General features: G+C 38.2%; 1 protein-coding gene across 1 annotated transcript; it reads right to left on the bottom strand.

Annotated features, from left to right (window-relative positions):
• Positions 1 to 13,345: 13,345 nt before the first annotated feature.
• Positions 13,346 to 13,822, bottom strand: LOC131929442 (c-Myc-binding protein-like). Its single transcript, XM_059285651.1, has one exon. The coding sequence runs from the start codon at positions 13,720 to 13,722 to the stop codon at positions 13,408 to 13,410; it is 315 nt and encodes a 104-aa protein (XP_059141634.1). The 5' UTR covers positions 13,723 to 13,822; the 3' UTR covers positions 13,346 to 13,407.
• Between the last annotated feature and the right edge of the window lie 2,346 nt (positions 13,823 to 16,168).

Below are 16,168 nucleotides of genomic sequence, written 5' to 3'. Positions count from 1 at the left end.
CCTACATAAAACTTAAATATTTCTAAATGATAACCAATCTAGCTAGAGCAAATGTTTTAATAGAAATTCGTAAATTATTAGTGTCACTGATATTTATTATTTAAGTTAGGCCTAAATTTGCAAGGCAACACTCGTTTATGTATTTATATTTTTTAAAATGGTTTTTATTGTATTTTTAATAGGCCTAACTATTTTTTTAAAACATAGATTAGCATGCGTAGAAAAAAAAAGAATTACGCACCAAATGAACACAACCAATGAGTGTATAATAGAGCGGAAAATTGGTAGCCATACTTTATAAAGGAAATATAAATATTAATTTTTTTCAAAAGCTAATTAATTAAACATCAAATTAAGTCAAATTTTATGCAACATTGAATTATCATCGAATCTTGACCTACGTAAAAGATTTAAAAGAAATCGGTCACGTAGGAGTGATTTTTGAGAAATCGAACATAGCGTAAAGTAATACTGCCGGGTACCGGTAATAAATCATTCTTAAGGATCAGGATCTTATACTGTATAAAACTCGCCCACCAAACTGAAAAGGTACTCAAATTATTTTAGAACCGGAACTACAGTAAAGTGCCACTTCCGGTTATCGTAGGTTATCCGAAAATTGAAATTAATCAAAGTATTAAATCTTATACTTGTATTTGAAATTTTCTTTCAACCTAAATAAAACAATAGTCACGTTTATCTATTCACACGTTAGACAGAGTGAAGTACAACTTCCGGTTACCGGAAAACATTCAAAATTTGAAAGAAACCTGCGCATCCAATCTTATAATAGACTTGAACAATTGGTTCCAATTTGTTCCAATTTTTTGTTGCCAGAAAGCATATTTTTCAACCAAAATTGAATATTTTATAACAGTTGTGTTATATAGTAATTTGGCAAACACTTTTATTTTTAATTTGGATTAGTAAAGTTAGGGTGCTGTGGTGATTGGGGATGTTTTGTTATTTAATATAACTACAATACTAGCTATACACCATAGACCATAGATCAATATTGTGTATTTTCATCATGGAAAACAATTGTTATCAGAGTTTCTTCCAGGCATCTCTTCGGGGGGTCTAAGCCCCCCGAATTTTTTTTTACCGCCCCCCCCCCCCATGAACGAAATGAAATTTATATAATTTATATAGAAAATATATACTTTTAACAGTGTCCGCCCCCCCCCCCCCCTACCGAAGAAAGTCTACAGCCCCCCCCCCCCCCCCGAAAAGAAACACTGATTGTTATGACTTTCATTGTTTTACTCTCCCAGACCATTCTAAACGGCTTTTCAATGGTTTATATTCGTTACAAAACTATAAATTAGTGTAATTAATGGTTCCCAAACGGCTTTAATTTTTACTAATGTAGCTATAATTTTATCGCTTACCATAATTTCAAAAAGATTTTCTCAAAAATTTCGCCCACTTAACTTATATAGACAGACATAAACTGAAATAATAAGTTTCCTTATCCGGAAGTAGGTAAAACGTCAAAATTTTAGATTTTTTTTTGACGATTACTATACATCCTTTATATTCCGTATACACTAAAATAGGGAGAAGTAAAACGGCGAAAACTGTCAAAATATATGTTAATTACTATGCAAAATTAAAATACTTATTCAGTTGAAAAAAAAAGTTAAAAATGTCAACAATGTAATGAATGTTATGAATGAAATATAACTAATGGGGTATTAACCCATATTCTGCTAGCGTCCCACTTATGGGACGCTTGCAAAAAAAATTGCTAAAATTTATTAAAAACTAGTTAAAACACAAATTATGTTTCATTGTATTTAAAAATGGCTAGACTATTGAATTTGTGTGTGTTTTGTGAAAAAAATTAATTTAGAAAAATGTTACAGTGCCGGATTTGCAGGACTTGTCAAAATGGCGGAAAAAAGAAAACATGCGCACAGGAAAATGCATATCTTCTAAAATATTAACATTTTAAGTGCAAAATACATTTGAAACTTGTAGCAGTACCATATTTCTATCTGATAAAAATTTAAGAATAAAGATTTTTTTTTACTACTTGGTTATATCAAGTGTACAACAAGCGTCCCATAAGTGGGACGCTAGCAACGAATGGCCCCATGTAGGTTGTTACACAAACGTCACATTTATTGGACACTAGCGAGAAACACAGATGAAAATGTTTATGTTAAATGGTTATTTATGGTGAAACAATTGTTGACTTTGTTAACTGCTGACATTGGGGTGTTAAGTAGTATTTATAGATATTTAATTATGACCTTGACCTATATTTATGCAGATTGTTACACAAACGTCACATTTATTGGACACTAGCGAGAAACACAGATGCAAATATTCATGTTAAATGGTTATTTATGGTGAAACAATTGTTGACTTTGTTAACTGTTGACTTTGGGGTGTTAAGTAGTATTTATATATATTTAATTATGACCTTGAGCTATATTTTCTTATATATTATTGTATTAAAAAATTGCAAATATTGAAAAACTTACATTTTATGTTTAAGTTTTCAGAATTGCACTTACTGAAGTATTTAATACCATTGAATACAAACTAATTTAGTATTGCTGTAAATTTACTAGCGCGTGATATTATAATTATAACAAAACAGAATAAATACAATGGCCACGATTTAGGTGAAATGATTCAGTCATTGGGGTTGGTTAACTCTCTTCATTAAGAGAGCTTAAGCTACATATAGCAGAAATGTAAATTAACTGTGTACAGTTGTCATGCCCCAATAATATTTCCCTCCAAAGGTTCCCGATACTAGTTTTACTTTGTTAACTTTTTAAGGAGATTCCTGGTGTTAGATTGAGAGCTGTTCGCATATTGAGGTGCATACATGGATGAGAGCCATGAACACTCAATACAAGCCCCCAGAGAGGGATCTGTGCCCTAGAAATAAGATGTCTGATGCAGTGGCGTAGCTAGGATTTTTGGGCCCCTATGCAAAAAAGTGTTAGTGGGCCCCTCAGAGGCGTAGCGACCCTTCCCGGCGACCGGGGACAAACTTTTGATTTGCACCCCCCCCCCTCAGACTTTCGATTTGCATCCTCCCCTTAGACTTTCGATTTGCACACCCCCACCCCTCAGACTTCCTAATGTACGCCTGTGAGGGGGGGGGGGGGAATAGCGAGGGTAACAAAAGAGAAGATGGCTGGATGACATCTGGGACTGGACCGGATCATCTTTTGCAAATTCACTGAGGGCAGAGTTTCTTTCAGGCATCATTTCTGAGGAGGGGGGTGGGTGCTCTGCCCCCAGAACAAAATGGAATTTATATACAAAACATACTTTTACCAATGTCCACCCTTCCCCTGAAATTTAAGTCCCCACCCCTGAAAATATCAAGTACTCCCCCCAAAAAAATCAATTATTTATATTTAATTATATTACAGTTTCGATGAATAATAACAATATTTGTGATCAAGTGTGTATAATTAGATGTACTAGTCACAGCTTTACTTATTTCCAAGAGTTGTTCACTTTGATGGATGCTAGATTGAAAGAAAACTAGACTTTTGAACATAATTTCTCCATTTTAGACCATGGTATGGCTAACCCAATTGATCATTATCAGTATTTTTTGCTGTCCTAAACAATGTAATCATTGGTCTAACAATACAAAATCAGTATACAGCTTAATTTTCGCGTAATTAGCCATATTTCGTGATAAATGATTTTATTTTTCAATAAATGTACATGGGGTCGTTCGTTGCTAGCGTCCCATTTATGGGACGTTTTTTTAAAAATCGATATTTAAAAAAGTATTGATTTTAAAAAAAAATCCATAGTCATTCCTTCATTCAGTGCCCAAAAGCTAAACCATATCAAAAAATTATAAAAATTTGAGACCTTGGGATAATATGGGTTAAAGGAACATCTCTCTTTGTCTTAAAACACACCAAATTGTCTTTTTGGTATGCCTACAAGATTCTGTTTGCAATTTTACTTTATAAAAGTCATGTGTTGATTTCGAAGTTGTGTTGCATGGCTTATTACACTATTTAAAAAAATGGTTTAAAGTTTATTGAATTTTTTTTTCAACACGATTATTTTTTGAACTAGTTAATTAACAAAAGCAAAACTGAGATGCATAAAATATTACTGATCATCATGTTTTCCCACGAGTGCCCAAGACACATGGGGCAAAGACAAGTAGAGTTGATCTGTTTCAATGACCTCGGCATACATGGGAATACAATGGTAAGCTTCAGTGTTTCTTCCAGACTTTTTTCTCCGGGTGGGCACTTGAAATTTTCGGGAGGGGGGGGGGGGGGGGCGGACACTGTTAAAAGTATATATTATTTATATAAATTATATATATTTCATTTCGTTCGAGGGGGGCGGTAGAATTTTTTCTGGGGGGGGGGAAGGGTGGAAGGGGGGGGGGGGGCTGGAAGAGATGCCTGGAAGAAACTCTGGTCAGCTTAATGTCCAGCCGACTTGGAGTTTCAGGCTTCAATCAGGTTTGAGTGGAATCAAATACAGTGTATATTCCAGACTTTTTTCTCCGGGGGGGGGGACTTGATAATTACGGGGCGGACGGGGGGGTGGGCGGACGACGACACTGGTAAAATTATGTTTTCTATTATAAATTCCATTATTTCTTTCGGGGGGGGGGGGGAGATTTTTCTATATAAATTCAATTTCTTTCAATGGGGGGGGGGGGGGGTACCAATGTACCAACCAATTCGAAAGGAGGAAAATATTCGTTTTTTTTTAATTTAAAAAAAATGTTAGCTATCCATTGACATACCCGAAAAGTGCGCGGTAGTCACCAATTTCAAGATACCCATCGCAAACCTACCCAGAGACTCACACGGGTTGATCTTTAAATAGCTATTAAGGTTTAGCCGTTACGGGTCCCGAGATAATCTCCTAGATAGCAAGGTCCAAGCCAGTAGGAGATAGGTATCGAGCTTGTGGTGCCACAAACAGTGTTTCTTCCAGACTTTTTCTCCGGGGGGGGGGGGGGCACTTGATATTTTTCAGGGGGGGGGGGGGGCAGAGAGCTGGGAGAGTGTGGTCATCCATGTGAAAGTCTCTCCCTGGGCGCGGGCGCCCGGGTAAACGTGTTGTTCGGTGGCGGTTTAGGCCTAAAGTACGCCGCGGGTCGGGTGAGAGCGTTTCGCCATTTTACTTTTTACCGTAACTTAATTTTCGTGAATATCCATATACACCCTAAGGTGCTACCGACACCCGCGCAGCGCGGTGCGCTGAGGGAATATCCATATCCACACCGTAGCGAAGCAATGGTGTGTGCTGTATGCACTCGAAAGTACAGTAGCACATACCATTGCTTTGATGTCTTTAGGTTTTGTTATCACAAAGACTAAATTTTCCGGGGGGCGAGGGGCGGACACAGGTAAAAGTATATATTTTCTATATAAATTTTATTTCGTTCTACGGGGGAGGGGGGGGGGAAGGCTAAGAGATGCCTGGAAGAAATCTCTGCAACAAGCCATAGACGTAGCGACCCCTCCCGGCGCTCAGGGACAAACTGTCAATTTGGCGCTCCCCCCCTCCATATATATTTTTTTATATTTATAATTCAGAATAACAGCTAAATTGAGCTTATTATGGAGCCTCTCCCCCGCCCACCCCCACCGTCGATTAGCCTCTGCAACCAACCACGCGATCTCTATGTCGTTACTAGATTTACTAATAATGTTACTCGCTCCACGAAGACCAGTGTGCCAAACAATTCGAAATAGTGGAATAACTTGTTGTTTTTTTTAAAAAAAAAAGATTTAGCTATCCCTTGACATAGTCAAAAAGTGCACAGCAGTCACCAATTTCAAGATACCAATCGCCAACTTGCCAGAATGCTGGGGAAGCCTAAGCCACGGGGTCCTCTTTAAGTGGCTAAAGTTTAGCCGTTAAAGGTCCTGAGAGAAGTTCCTAGACAGCAAGCATCCAAGCAAGCAGGGATGGGTACCCTGATCTTAGTGCCACAAGTGATTCTGCAACATGGTGCTCTAGAGCCAACAATCCATGTTGAGGACTCACGAGGCCCAATTCGACGTGTGTCTTAAGATAACAGTAGGAATCTCGTACAGCTAAGGTAGCCTATCGCGTGACTTTTAAAATTATGTCCCGCATTCTTAAAAGTACAATCATCCAACCACTAAGGATATCAAAGCATAATTTTATGTCCAAAGATAATCAATATGAGGACGCCCAAGAAATCATTATTTTATATTTTCGTTGTCAATTTAATTTACATTTCTATTCATTTTCATCTAGTCTACGTTATAACCTCTGGTTTCACAAATATTTATTGGCTCTACAGGAACTCCGTGATCGATCTTTCTGAAAGCCCCGCTTCATAGTAATTTATTTATTCTAAAACTTTTGCCGCTAAAATTTTAAAATGATTCTTTTTTCAATCTTATGACCTAGTTATGCCATTTATGTTTACATTTTCTGTGATAAAATAAAAACAACTAGTTTTTTTGCATTTTTAAAAAAAATTGTTTACTTACCGAAAATACTAAAAACACCAAACACAACCAATCTTTAGTTAAGGCCCACAAAAACATACAATAATAAATACATTTATTTTTACATCAGCGCACACGATTTGAAAACTATTCTATACGCATATTTTGTATATATATATAATTAATACAAATATTTTCTTCGAAAATAAATCGAGATTATTCATAGTTGCGTCCATTTGTAATGAGGCTAGTCAAAAATAATGTTGTAAGTGAACCGCTATCAACATATAAGTGTAGGAGGCTATAAATAGGGGTAGATTTCTTACGGTAACATTTCTCCAGATATTTAGGGACCTTCAAATTTTTAGTATCTTTAACGACAGTCAATTTTACTTATCCACGGGATTCTTGAATCAACGTAGATGAACTTTTAAAAGTTCAGATTATGACCTTAAATAAGAGCTGTAAAAAAGTAATACATTATTCATGAGTTGTTTTCCCATAATGCAGTCGAGTACATCATTAACAGCAGATGGTAAGATTTCCTGTTCAAATATTGCTTAAAGGGGGACAACCCAATTCCAAAGACCATGAGAGTGTCTTCCCTATCAGATCACGTGTGACCTCCAGGATTGACCTGCTAGTACGTGATTTCGACAACCAATGATTGATAGATGGACCTTCCAAAATTATACAAGAAATTACCGGCTTTTGAGTAATATATTCAGAAGCATTTATTTCGCTTGACTGTCCTGTCTGTGTTTATCAGTCCGCCCTGTCTGCCTGTCCATCCGTCGATCCTTCTGTTCATCTGCCCGTCCGTTATTCTGTCCGTCTGTCTGTCTGTTATTCTGTCCGTCTGTCCGTCCGTTATTCTGTCCGTCCATCTGTCCGTCCGTCTGACCGTCCGTTATTCTGTCCGTCTGTCCGTCCGTTATTCTGTCCGTCCATCTGTCCGTCCGTCTGACCGTCCGTTATTCTGTCCGTCTGTCCGTCCGTTATTCTGTCCGTCCATCTGTCCGTCCGTCTGACCGTCCGTTATTCTGTCCGTCTGTCCGTCCGTTATTCTGTCCGTCTGTCCGTCCGTTATTCTGTCCGTCCATCTGTCCGTCCGTCTGTCCGTCCGTCCGTTATTCTGTCCGTCTGTGCGTCCGTTGTTCTGTCCGTCTGTCCGTCCGTTATTCTGTCCGTCTGTCCGTCCGTTATTCTGTCCGTCCATCTGTCCGTCCGTCTGTCCGTCCGTTATTCTGTCCGTCCATCTGTCCGTCCATCTGTCCGTCCGTCTGTCCGTCCGTTATTCTGTCCGTCTGTGATCCGTCTGTCCGTCCGCCTGTCCGTCCGTCTGTCCGTCTGTCCGTCTGTGCGTCCGTTATCTGTCTGTCCGTCTGTCCGTCTGTCCGTCTGTCCGTCTATCCGTCCATCTGTCCGTCCGTCTGTCCGTCCGTCCGTCCGTCTGTCCGTCCGTTATTCAGTCCGTCTATCCGCCCGTCTGTCTATCTGTCCGTCTCTCCGTCTGTCCATCCGTCTGTCCATCTGTCCTCTTGTCCGTCCGTCCGTCAATCCGTCCGTCCGTCCGTCTATCCATCCGTCCGTCTGTCCGTCCGTCCGTCCATCTATCCGTCCGTCCGTCCGTCCGTCTATCCGTCAGTCCGTCCGTCCGTCCGTCTGTCCATCTGTCCGTCCGACCGCCCGACCGTCCGTCCGTCCGTCTATCTATCCATCCGTCCGTCTGTCCATCCGTCCGTCCATCCGTCCGTCCGTCCGTCCGTCCGTCCGTCCATCTGTCCGTCCGTCCGTCCGTCCGTCCATCCGTCTGTCCGTCCGTCCGTCCGTCTGTCCATCTGTCCGTCCGTCCGCCCGTCCGTCCGTCCGACCGTTCTTACCGTTCCGTTACACTCCCAGGAGTCACGCACCAGATGACTGGAACATTCCGACACATCCTTGTAGTAGAGACTGCACTTTACCCGCATGTCTTAGAAAAACAAAACACAATTGTTTGTAAGCAGAGCTTCAAGCATCTCCCGGGAGTGTGATAATTTTTTTTAGCGCAATTTCCATTCTGGAGAATTGCGTTTATTAACTCGTCATTTCTGGGAATGGATGGATGAATGAATGAATGTATGGATGAATGTGTGTCCGGGCTTTAAGTCGTATCTCCTCCTCAACGAAGCAATATCGATGACTAGTTCCAAAAGCAATTATGTTAAGCAAGTTACGAGAATGAGCATAGGCCATAAAAATTCCGGGTTTCTTTCATGTATTTCCCGGAAAAGCCAAAAAACCTCGAAAAAATGCAGTTTTTGGCCCAAATCTCGGCAACCAGACCACTTAGCGACTTGAAACATGTACCAATCGATTCCTGCCATAATTTAGAACAATATTGCCGGAAGAAAGTTTTCAAAAATATCCTCTCGTTCGGTCACAAATTTTAAAATTACATAAACACCTACAAACCGATCGTTCTTCTAGCTTGAACGCACCCCAGCATTATACGTCAGAGCTATTTTTAGATAACATAAGGAAATTGCGCATAAATGTCACTAGACTTTTTTAATTAACTTGTTTAAAATTCGCATTCTACTTTTATTTAACTTAACAAGTTCTGTCTGTGGGTAGGTTTGTGGTTAAATCTCACAACTCGACATATCATTACCGTGCAATCATTCGAGAAAATTAAATTTCTTTGTCACAACAAGAATATCGTATTTTCAATCTAACTCTATATTAGACCTGAGGTAAAAGAAATAGGGGCAGATACATGAAAAAGTAAAGGTAAAATAAGATGCACAGGTAAAAGTAAGAATGGTGGGAAAAACAAGTGGTGGGGTGTTGGTCGGGGTCATTGTGTGGGTCATTGTGTGTGTCATTTTAAAATTTAAAAACCAATGTAAATACACATGGTATCTACTGTCAGGTTAATATTTATTATTATATTTTATGACTAAAACCCAATGTTAAATGTGCAGTGATGGTCAGGACTTGGTGTTTTACTAACAAATTTAATTGAAATAAGAGTTGGTTTATTTTGTATTAAAAATATATATGCATAGACAGTGGTAGCAAATATCATGAAATCAATTTAAGGTAAAAATTATCATGTTGTAAACTTCAAGTAACAATTATCATGTCGTATATTTCAGGCTCCAAAAAGTATCATGTAATAAACGCAAAATACATATAGTATCGTTTAGTAAAATTAAGAAACCAACAAGTATCATATAGTAAACTTAAGATACCATTTAGCAAAATAAAGATACCAACATGTATCATGTATTAAATGTAGGGCACCAACATGTATCATGTAAAACTTAACATACCATTAGTATCATTTAGTTAAATTAAATTACCAACATATATCATATAGTAAACTCAAAATACCAACACGTATCCGTTAGTAAATGTAGGGCAAAAACATGCATGGTTTAGTAAAGGCAAGATACAACATGGATCATGTAGTAAACTCAAGATACCATTAGTATCATTTAGTAAAATTAAGGCACAACATGTACCATGTATAAAACTTAAGATACAATTACTATCATGTAGTACACTTAAGATACAAACACATTGTAAAAAGCATAACTTAAACTCTTTTAAACACTTCTTCCTTACGTTTTATAACAAGCAATTTCTAGCATTCTTCGTCTGATTTTCTTTCTCAAAGTATTTTTTACCATGACTTCCGCTTCTCATGGCAGTAACTTATAGACGCCAGTAATTTGTAAAGAATATTTTATACGACCATTCCAAACTTTGACACTTAAGGAAGTCTAGTCATTACGGTTGTAATGTATTGATGTTATCCTCGTCTATCTCATTGTCACTAAATGCCTGATAAAATTTCCTGTTTTCCAAGAAATAGTTGAGAAAAATATTCACTTTAACGCTGTTCACCCCTTGACCGTAGTGTGTCCCGTCGTAGCTCATAACCCCAGGGGTCAGACGGAAAAAGTTGAGCAAAGGAATTCCTTGTTTCTGTAATACATCACTCAACCGTTTGTTAAAAAGTTGGATCTTGTCGGGCTGGAGGTGCAGGTGAAACGGAGTTTTCAACAACCCCGGGGAGTGAGGGGGCAGCCAGATGACCTTTGGCCAAACGGTCCCAGATAGGAGCTTCAACATGGGCTTTATCACCTGGAGATGTAGAGGAATGGGAGAAATAGATACATATCACCTGGAGAAGTAGAGCAATGGGAGAAATAGATACATATCACCTGGAGAAGTAGAGGAATGGGAGAAATAGATACATATCACCTGGAGAAGTAGAGGAATGGGAGAAATAGATACATATCACCTGGAGAAGTAGAGGATTGGGAGAAATAGATACATATCACCTGGAGAAGTAGAGGAATGGGAGAAATAGATACATATCACCTGGAGAAGTAGAGGAATGGGAGAAATAGATACATATCACCTGGAGAAGTAGAGGAATGGGAGAAATAGATACATATCACCTGGACAAGTAGAGGAATGGGAGAAATAGATACATATCACCTGGAGAAGTAGAGGAATGGGAGAAATAGATACATATCACCTGGAGAAGTAGAGGATTGGGAGAAATAGATACATATCACCTGGAGAAGTAGAGGAATGGGAGAAATAGATACATATCACCTGGAGAAGTAGAGGAATGGGAGAAATAGATACATATCACCTGGAGAAGTAGAGGAATGGGAGAAATAGATACATATCACCTGGACAAGTAGAGGAATGGGAGAAAGGAATAAAAGGTCACGGAAATTAAAGGATATATTCTTAAACATTGGGTTTTAAAAGATGCAAAGAAATATAATTGTATAGCTGAAACATGTATAAACGTTTATATATATATATATATATATATATATATATATATATATATATATATATATATATATATATATATATATATATACATTCCATAACTACTGTTAGAACATACAAGTGTTTTTCTGTGAGATTTATATAATGTGAGTGAGAATATTGAATGCCACACGAACAATCCGCAATCAATAGATACAACTCAACATTTGACAACGTTAAGTTTGAGGGGTCCTGGGCGGTAGAGCGCTTGGCTGCTAACCCGAAAGTCTCGAGATCGAATCTGGGTCCAAGTCAGTAGAAGGTCCTTTATTCCACCCAGCTCTTATAGGTACCTATCACATGTAGGGGAAAGTAAAAGCGGCTTAGCAAACTGCTGATCACACATTCCATTCACATGTCGGGATCAAGAAATATATTGATTCTACTTCATCTGCACAATGGATTGCTAGGTCTAAAGATGATGTTTTACCCTAACTTACAAGGAAGGAAGTGGGGTTTATCTTCCTTAATATAGGGCTTATAAGTCTCTTTGCTTCTCTTACTTAAAATTTGAAATCTCGTTAGCCAGGGTCAGGTGAATTCTCAAAGATCATTATCAGTTTTTACGATTTTAAATAACTTAACAGTAGCGTAAGTAACTTTTTTTTTACCGATTTAATAAATATATTCACAGTTGGTTTGAAAAATACTAGCTGGCTAGTATGATAAGAAGTTGGTGACCTACTTACAAGCCCTATTACCCCGTATACGCCCCTGAATTTACCTGATCTTCAACGACGGATATGTTTAGAGAGTCGTGCAGGCCAATGCCCATAAACAAGAGAGAGTTTGTTGTGCCCATCAGCTGACGTACGACCTCCAGGATGGATTCGCTGTCACGTGATCTCATTATCCAGTGATTGGTCAGGTGCACCTGTAATGATGGGGGAGGGAAGATGTGCGTGTAATGATTGGTTAGGTGCATCTAAAATGATGGGGGAGGGAAGATGTGCGTGTAATGATTGGTCAGTTCACCTGTAATGATGGGGGAGGGAAGTTGTGCGTGTAATGATTGGTCAGTGCACCTGTAATGATGGGGGAGGGAAGATGTGCGTGTAATGATTGGTTAGGTGCATCTGTAATGATGGGGGAGGGAAGATGTGCGTGTAATGATTGGTCAGTGCACCTGTAATGATGGGGAGGGAAGATGTGCGTGTAATGATTGGTCAGTGCACCTGTAATGATGGGGGAGGGAAGTTGTGCGTGTAATGATTGGTCAGTGCACCTGTAATGATGGGGAGGGAAGATGTGCGTGTAATGATTGGTCAGTGCACCTGTAATGATGGGGAGGGGGAGATTTGCATGAAATGATAGGTGAGGTGCAACTGTAATTATGTGTGAGTGGATCTGTAATGATGGTTGTGATTTGCATGTAATGATTGGTAAGGCTGATCTGTAATAATTAGTGGGGTGGATCTGTAATGATTAGTGGGCCGTGCATGTAATTTGTTAGTGATGTGGATCTGTAATAATTGATGAGGTGGATCTGTAATGGTAGGCGGCGTGTGCATGCAATGATAGGTCAGGTCTACTTGTAATGATTAATGGTGCTTACATGTAATGATTAATGCGGGGTGAATGTAACGATTGGCGAGGTGGATCTATCACGTTAACAGCGTGTGTTGACCTAACTAAAAGTACCAAATTCGTTTTCCAAAATATCACTGTCAAAAATATAAACGAATTTAACGTTACTAATCACATTACATACTCATTGTCTTTCCTTACCGTTCCATTACACTCGAGCGAATCACGTATTATGTAATCAGTACATCCTGACATGTATTTGTAGTAGAGGTCGCACGTGCCTCTCATTTCTGAGGGAAAAAATTATTGTCACATGACAGTGGGAAACGTGAATAAATAAATCCTTAATTTTAACTCAAGTATTCCGACAAAGACTAACACTTCTATAGCTGCCCGGTATAAAAAGTTGGTGATTTCTTGTTGGCAATTTTGAGGTCAAAGTCAATTACAATTACAGAGCTTTGTAATGACACCGGCCAAGTTTGCGTGAGGGGGGGGGACTATTATTATTGTTATTTTTTTTTTAATGGAAGTATAGCATGTAGTTTATTTGATTACAAAACATTGGAGTGTAGAAGCAGGTCAGGTCTTAGTTGTCTGGGTTGTCTGGCTCAGCTGTGGGCTCTAACTGCTGCAGCCGTGCTTTAAGGTCATTGTTTTCTTCTTGCAACTGTTCACATTTCTGTCTCAGTTCAGTGACCTCAAGCTTCAGAGCCTCAACGTCTGCTGTCTCAGGTCCAGTGGCATTCAAATTTTGTCGCAAGAAATCTAATGCATTGTTGGGTTTCTCTGGCTCTTCATGCAATCCAACCAAAACACGAGCGAGTGCATCCATTACCCCTGCCTTTTCCAAATATTTTCTAAATTCTTCTCGTTTTGAATCATTTGTTTTGAATGCGTTCATGGTAATTAATAAAAGATGATTTAAAACACGCGGTTAAGTTTACAAGATCTCAGAACAAGTTGTATTGTGTATATCTGGGTTGTCAAGTATGAGCTCTCGTTTAGTCTAGTCTATGAATTCAATATTGGTTTTTAATTGTCTAAAGTAGTCTTACCAAGTTTTAAAAACAAAAATTTAAATTTAAAAGAAAATATGTTTCCAAAAATGTTGAGGTGATTATTAAATTAAACATTAGTAGTAGTTCAAAATAATGCAATCACTGGAAATAATGAATATTTAATTAATATTGTACTCATTTTTCTAATTATGAAATAGGTAAAGTTGAAATATAGATTATACGCAACTTAAAGTGTTTGTTGCATACTACAATTACTTCCCTTGAAAGGAATTTTTTGCATTGTTACATGAAAATAGTTTTATTGTGTAATTCTCTAAACCAATGAAGAGAGAATCTGATGTTATGAATGAAATGTTTTGCGATCTAAAGACACATTACTTTTTATTTTTTATTTATTTTTTTAATATCTCAGCAACTAATTGCATTAATTTTATTTCGGAAATATTACACTTGCAATTTTAAAAATCCATTAACAATAAAAGTAATTAAATAAACTTTATTAACCATGTGTCACATTAAATTATACAGGGGAGCCAACCTCGGCAGTCATGTTAGAATTAGATTTGAAAGAGTAGCACCCTTGTCGTGATAATGTTTGTTGGACTATTTTAATGGCACGTTTAAAATAAAACAATTATAAAAAAAAGCTTTTAAATTCACTGAAAATAAGAAAATAAATCTAATTTGCTTTCATTAATAAAAGCTTTGGTCACTCATGAGATACTTCGATTAAAAACCGACCAGTATTCAGTTATCTGCCCTTCATTTGTTCGTGCTCGATGATCAGGGAAGAAATCGGTCAACCGTGACAGACAGTTCACCCTCGATGCCCCTCTGATCGCTAGTATTTTATCTTGTTATCTCCCCTATTTAATCTAAACAGTAATCTTTAAATTAATTCTAATGACAAATCTAATGTTAATTAGATTTTAAAAAATATAGATATCCTTTCATTGTCATCGAAGAGAACGAAAATCGCTGCATTAGAAGTGGGTCAAAACTGAGTTACAAGACTTGCCACAAACCCACAAACAGACATTGTGAACTGAGTAATAGCTCGTACTAATCAGCTGTTATGTGAACATGGGCCGGAGCGGGTTAAATACATTACATTTGATGATGTGTTAAACCTACTTGTGTTATTTACCATCAATCATGTTTCACCTAAAACTTCACCAGGATCATGTGTCTGAGCGTGTTGAAAGTGTTAACAAAAAAAAAAAAAATAAAAAAAAAAAAAACAAAAAAAAAGAAAGAAAGAAAAGTTCCACATTCTGTCGAGACGAATCTAAGAAATGTTCAAAAAAGTAAAATGAACACGTTTTTTGGTGTGAGACCAACCTTTTGGGGTCGTGTCGAGTAGAACATTGTCACGTAGCTTTTCAAATAGGGCAATGGAGAACTGTCGCATCAATGAGTCTCCTACAAAGACGATGGTCATGTTTCTCAATAGCTGACACGTTTCTTGGCGTGAGAATAGCTTCATCTGATTAGACGGAGATTACGTTGGATGGAATTATTAAATGTATTTGGTGAATGTAAATTCTAGAATTTGGATCAGGTAATTATTTAGAATGGAATAAAATAAACTTAAAATCACTTACATAAAATCACATGCATTATTTTTAAAAAATATTTAATGCAAAACATAACTTTGTGGCACAATACAGTTTAGCGTTTATGCGTTATCCAGGATTATAGATACAGAAACACTGTCTAAACTGGCTCGAATCAACATATTGTCGGAGACACTTTGTCGGGATCCTTTTAGCCAGGAGCCATTGATCGGGTGCTCTGTGGTAGGGGCTATTATTTTGAATCATTTAAACGTTTTTTTTTTCGGGGAATTATTTTCGGGTCTGTTTTATTTGGGTAATTTTATCCCGGGGACATTTTATCATGGGTCATTTTGTCGGGGTCCTTTTATCATGGGTCGCTTTTGCGGGGCACCAGTTAAAACTACAAAAGTAACCTGACACTCTAAGGTTCTCGGGCCCACGTAGTCATCTCAGCGTGTATTTGTTATAGAACTCTAACATAACTTGCTTGTGTTAAGGTTACCGCTAACCTGACACTCTGGGTTTCTCGGGACCCACTTAGACAGATGCATCATGTTACTCTAACACTAACCTAACCTCCTTGTGTCATAGTTACCACCCCACTAACCTTACACTCGGGGTTTAGCGGGACCCACTTAGACAGATGCATCATGTTACTCTAACACTCACCTAACCTCCTTGTGTCATAGTTACCACCCCACTAACCTGACACTCTGGGTTTCTCGGGACCCAGGCAGCCATCTTAGTGTGTATTTGTTACCTCGTGTTA

Source organism: Physella acuta, unplaced genomic scaffold (genome assembly GCF_028476545.2).
Source record: "Physella acuta isolate Inbredline_101_S28 unplaced genomic scaffold, ASM2847654v3 ptg001628l, whole genome shotgun sequence".
In the NCBI taxonomy this organism is placed as follows: Eukaryota; Metazoa; Mollusca; class Gastropoda; family Physidae; genus Physella; species Physella acuta.
This window is presented reverse-complemented; position numbering and strand designations above follow the sequence as displayed.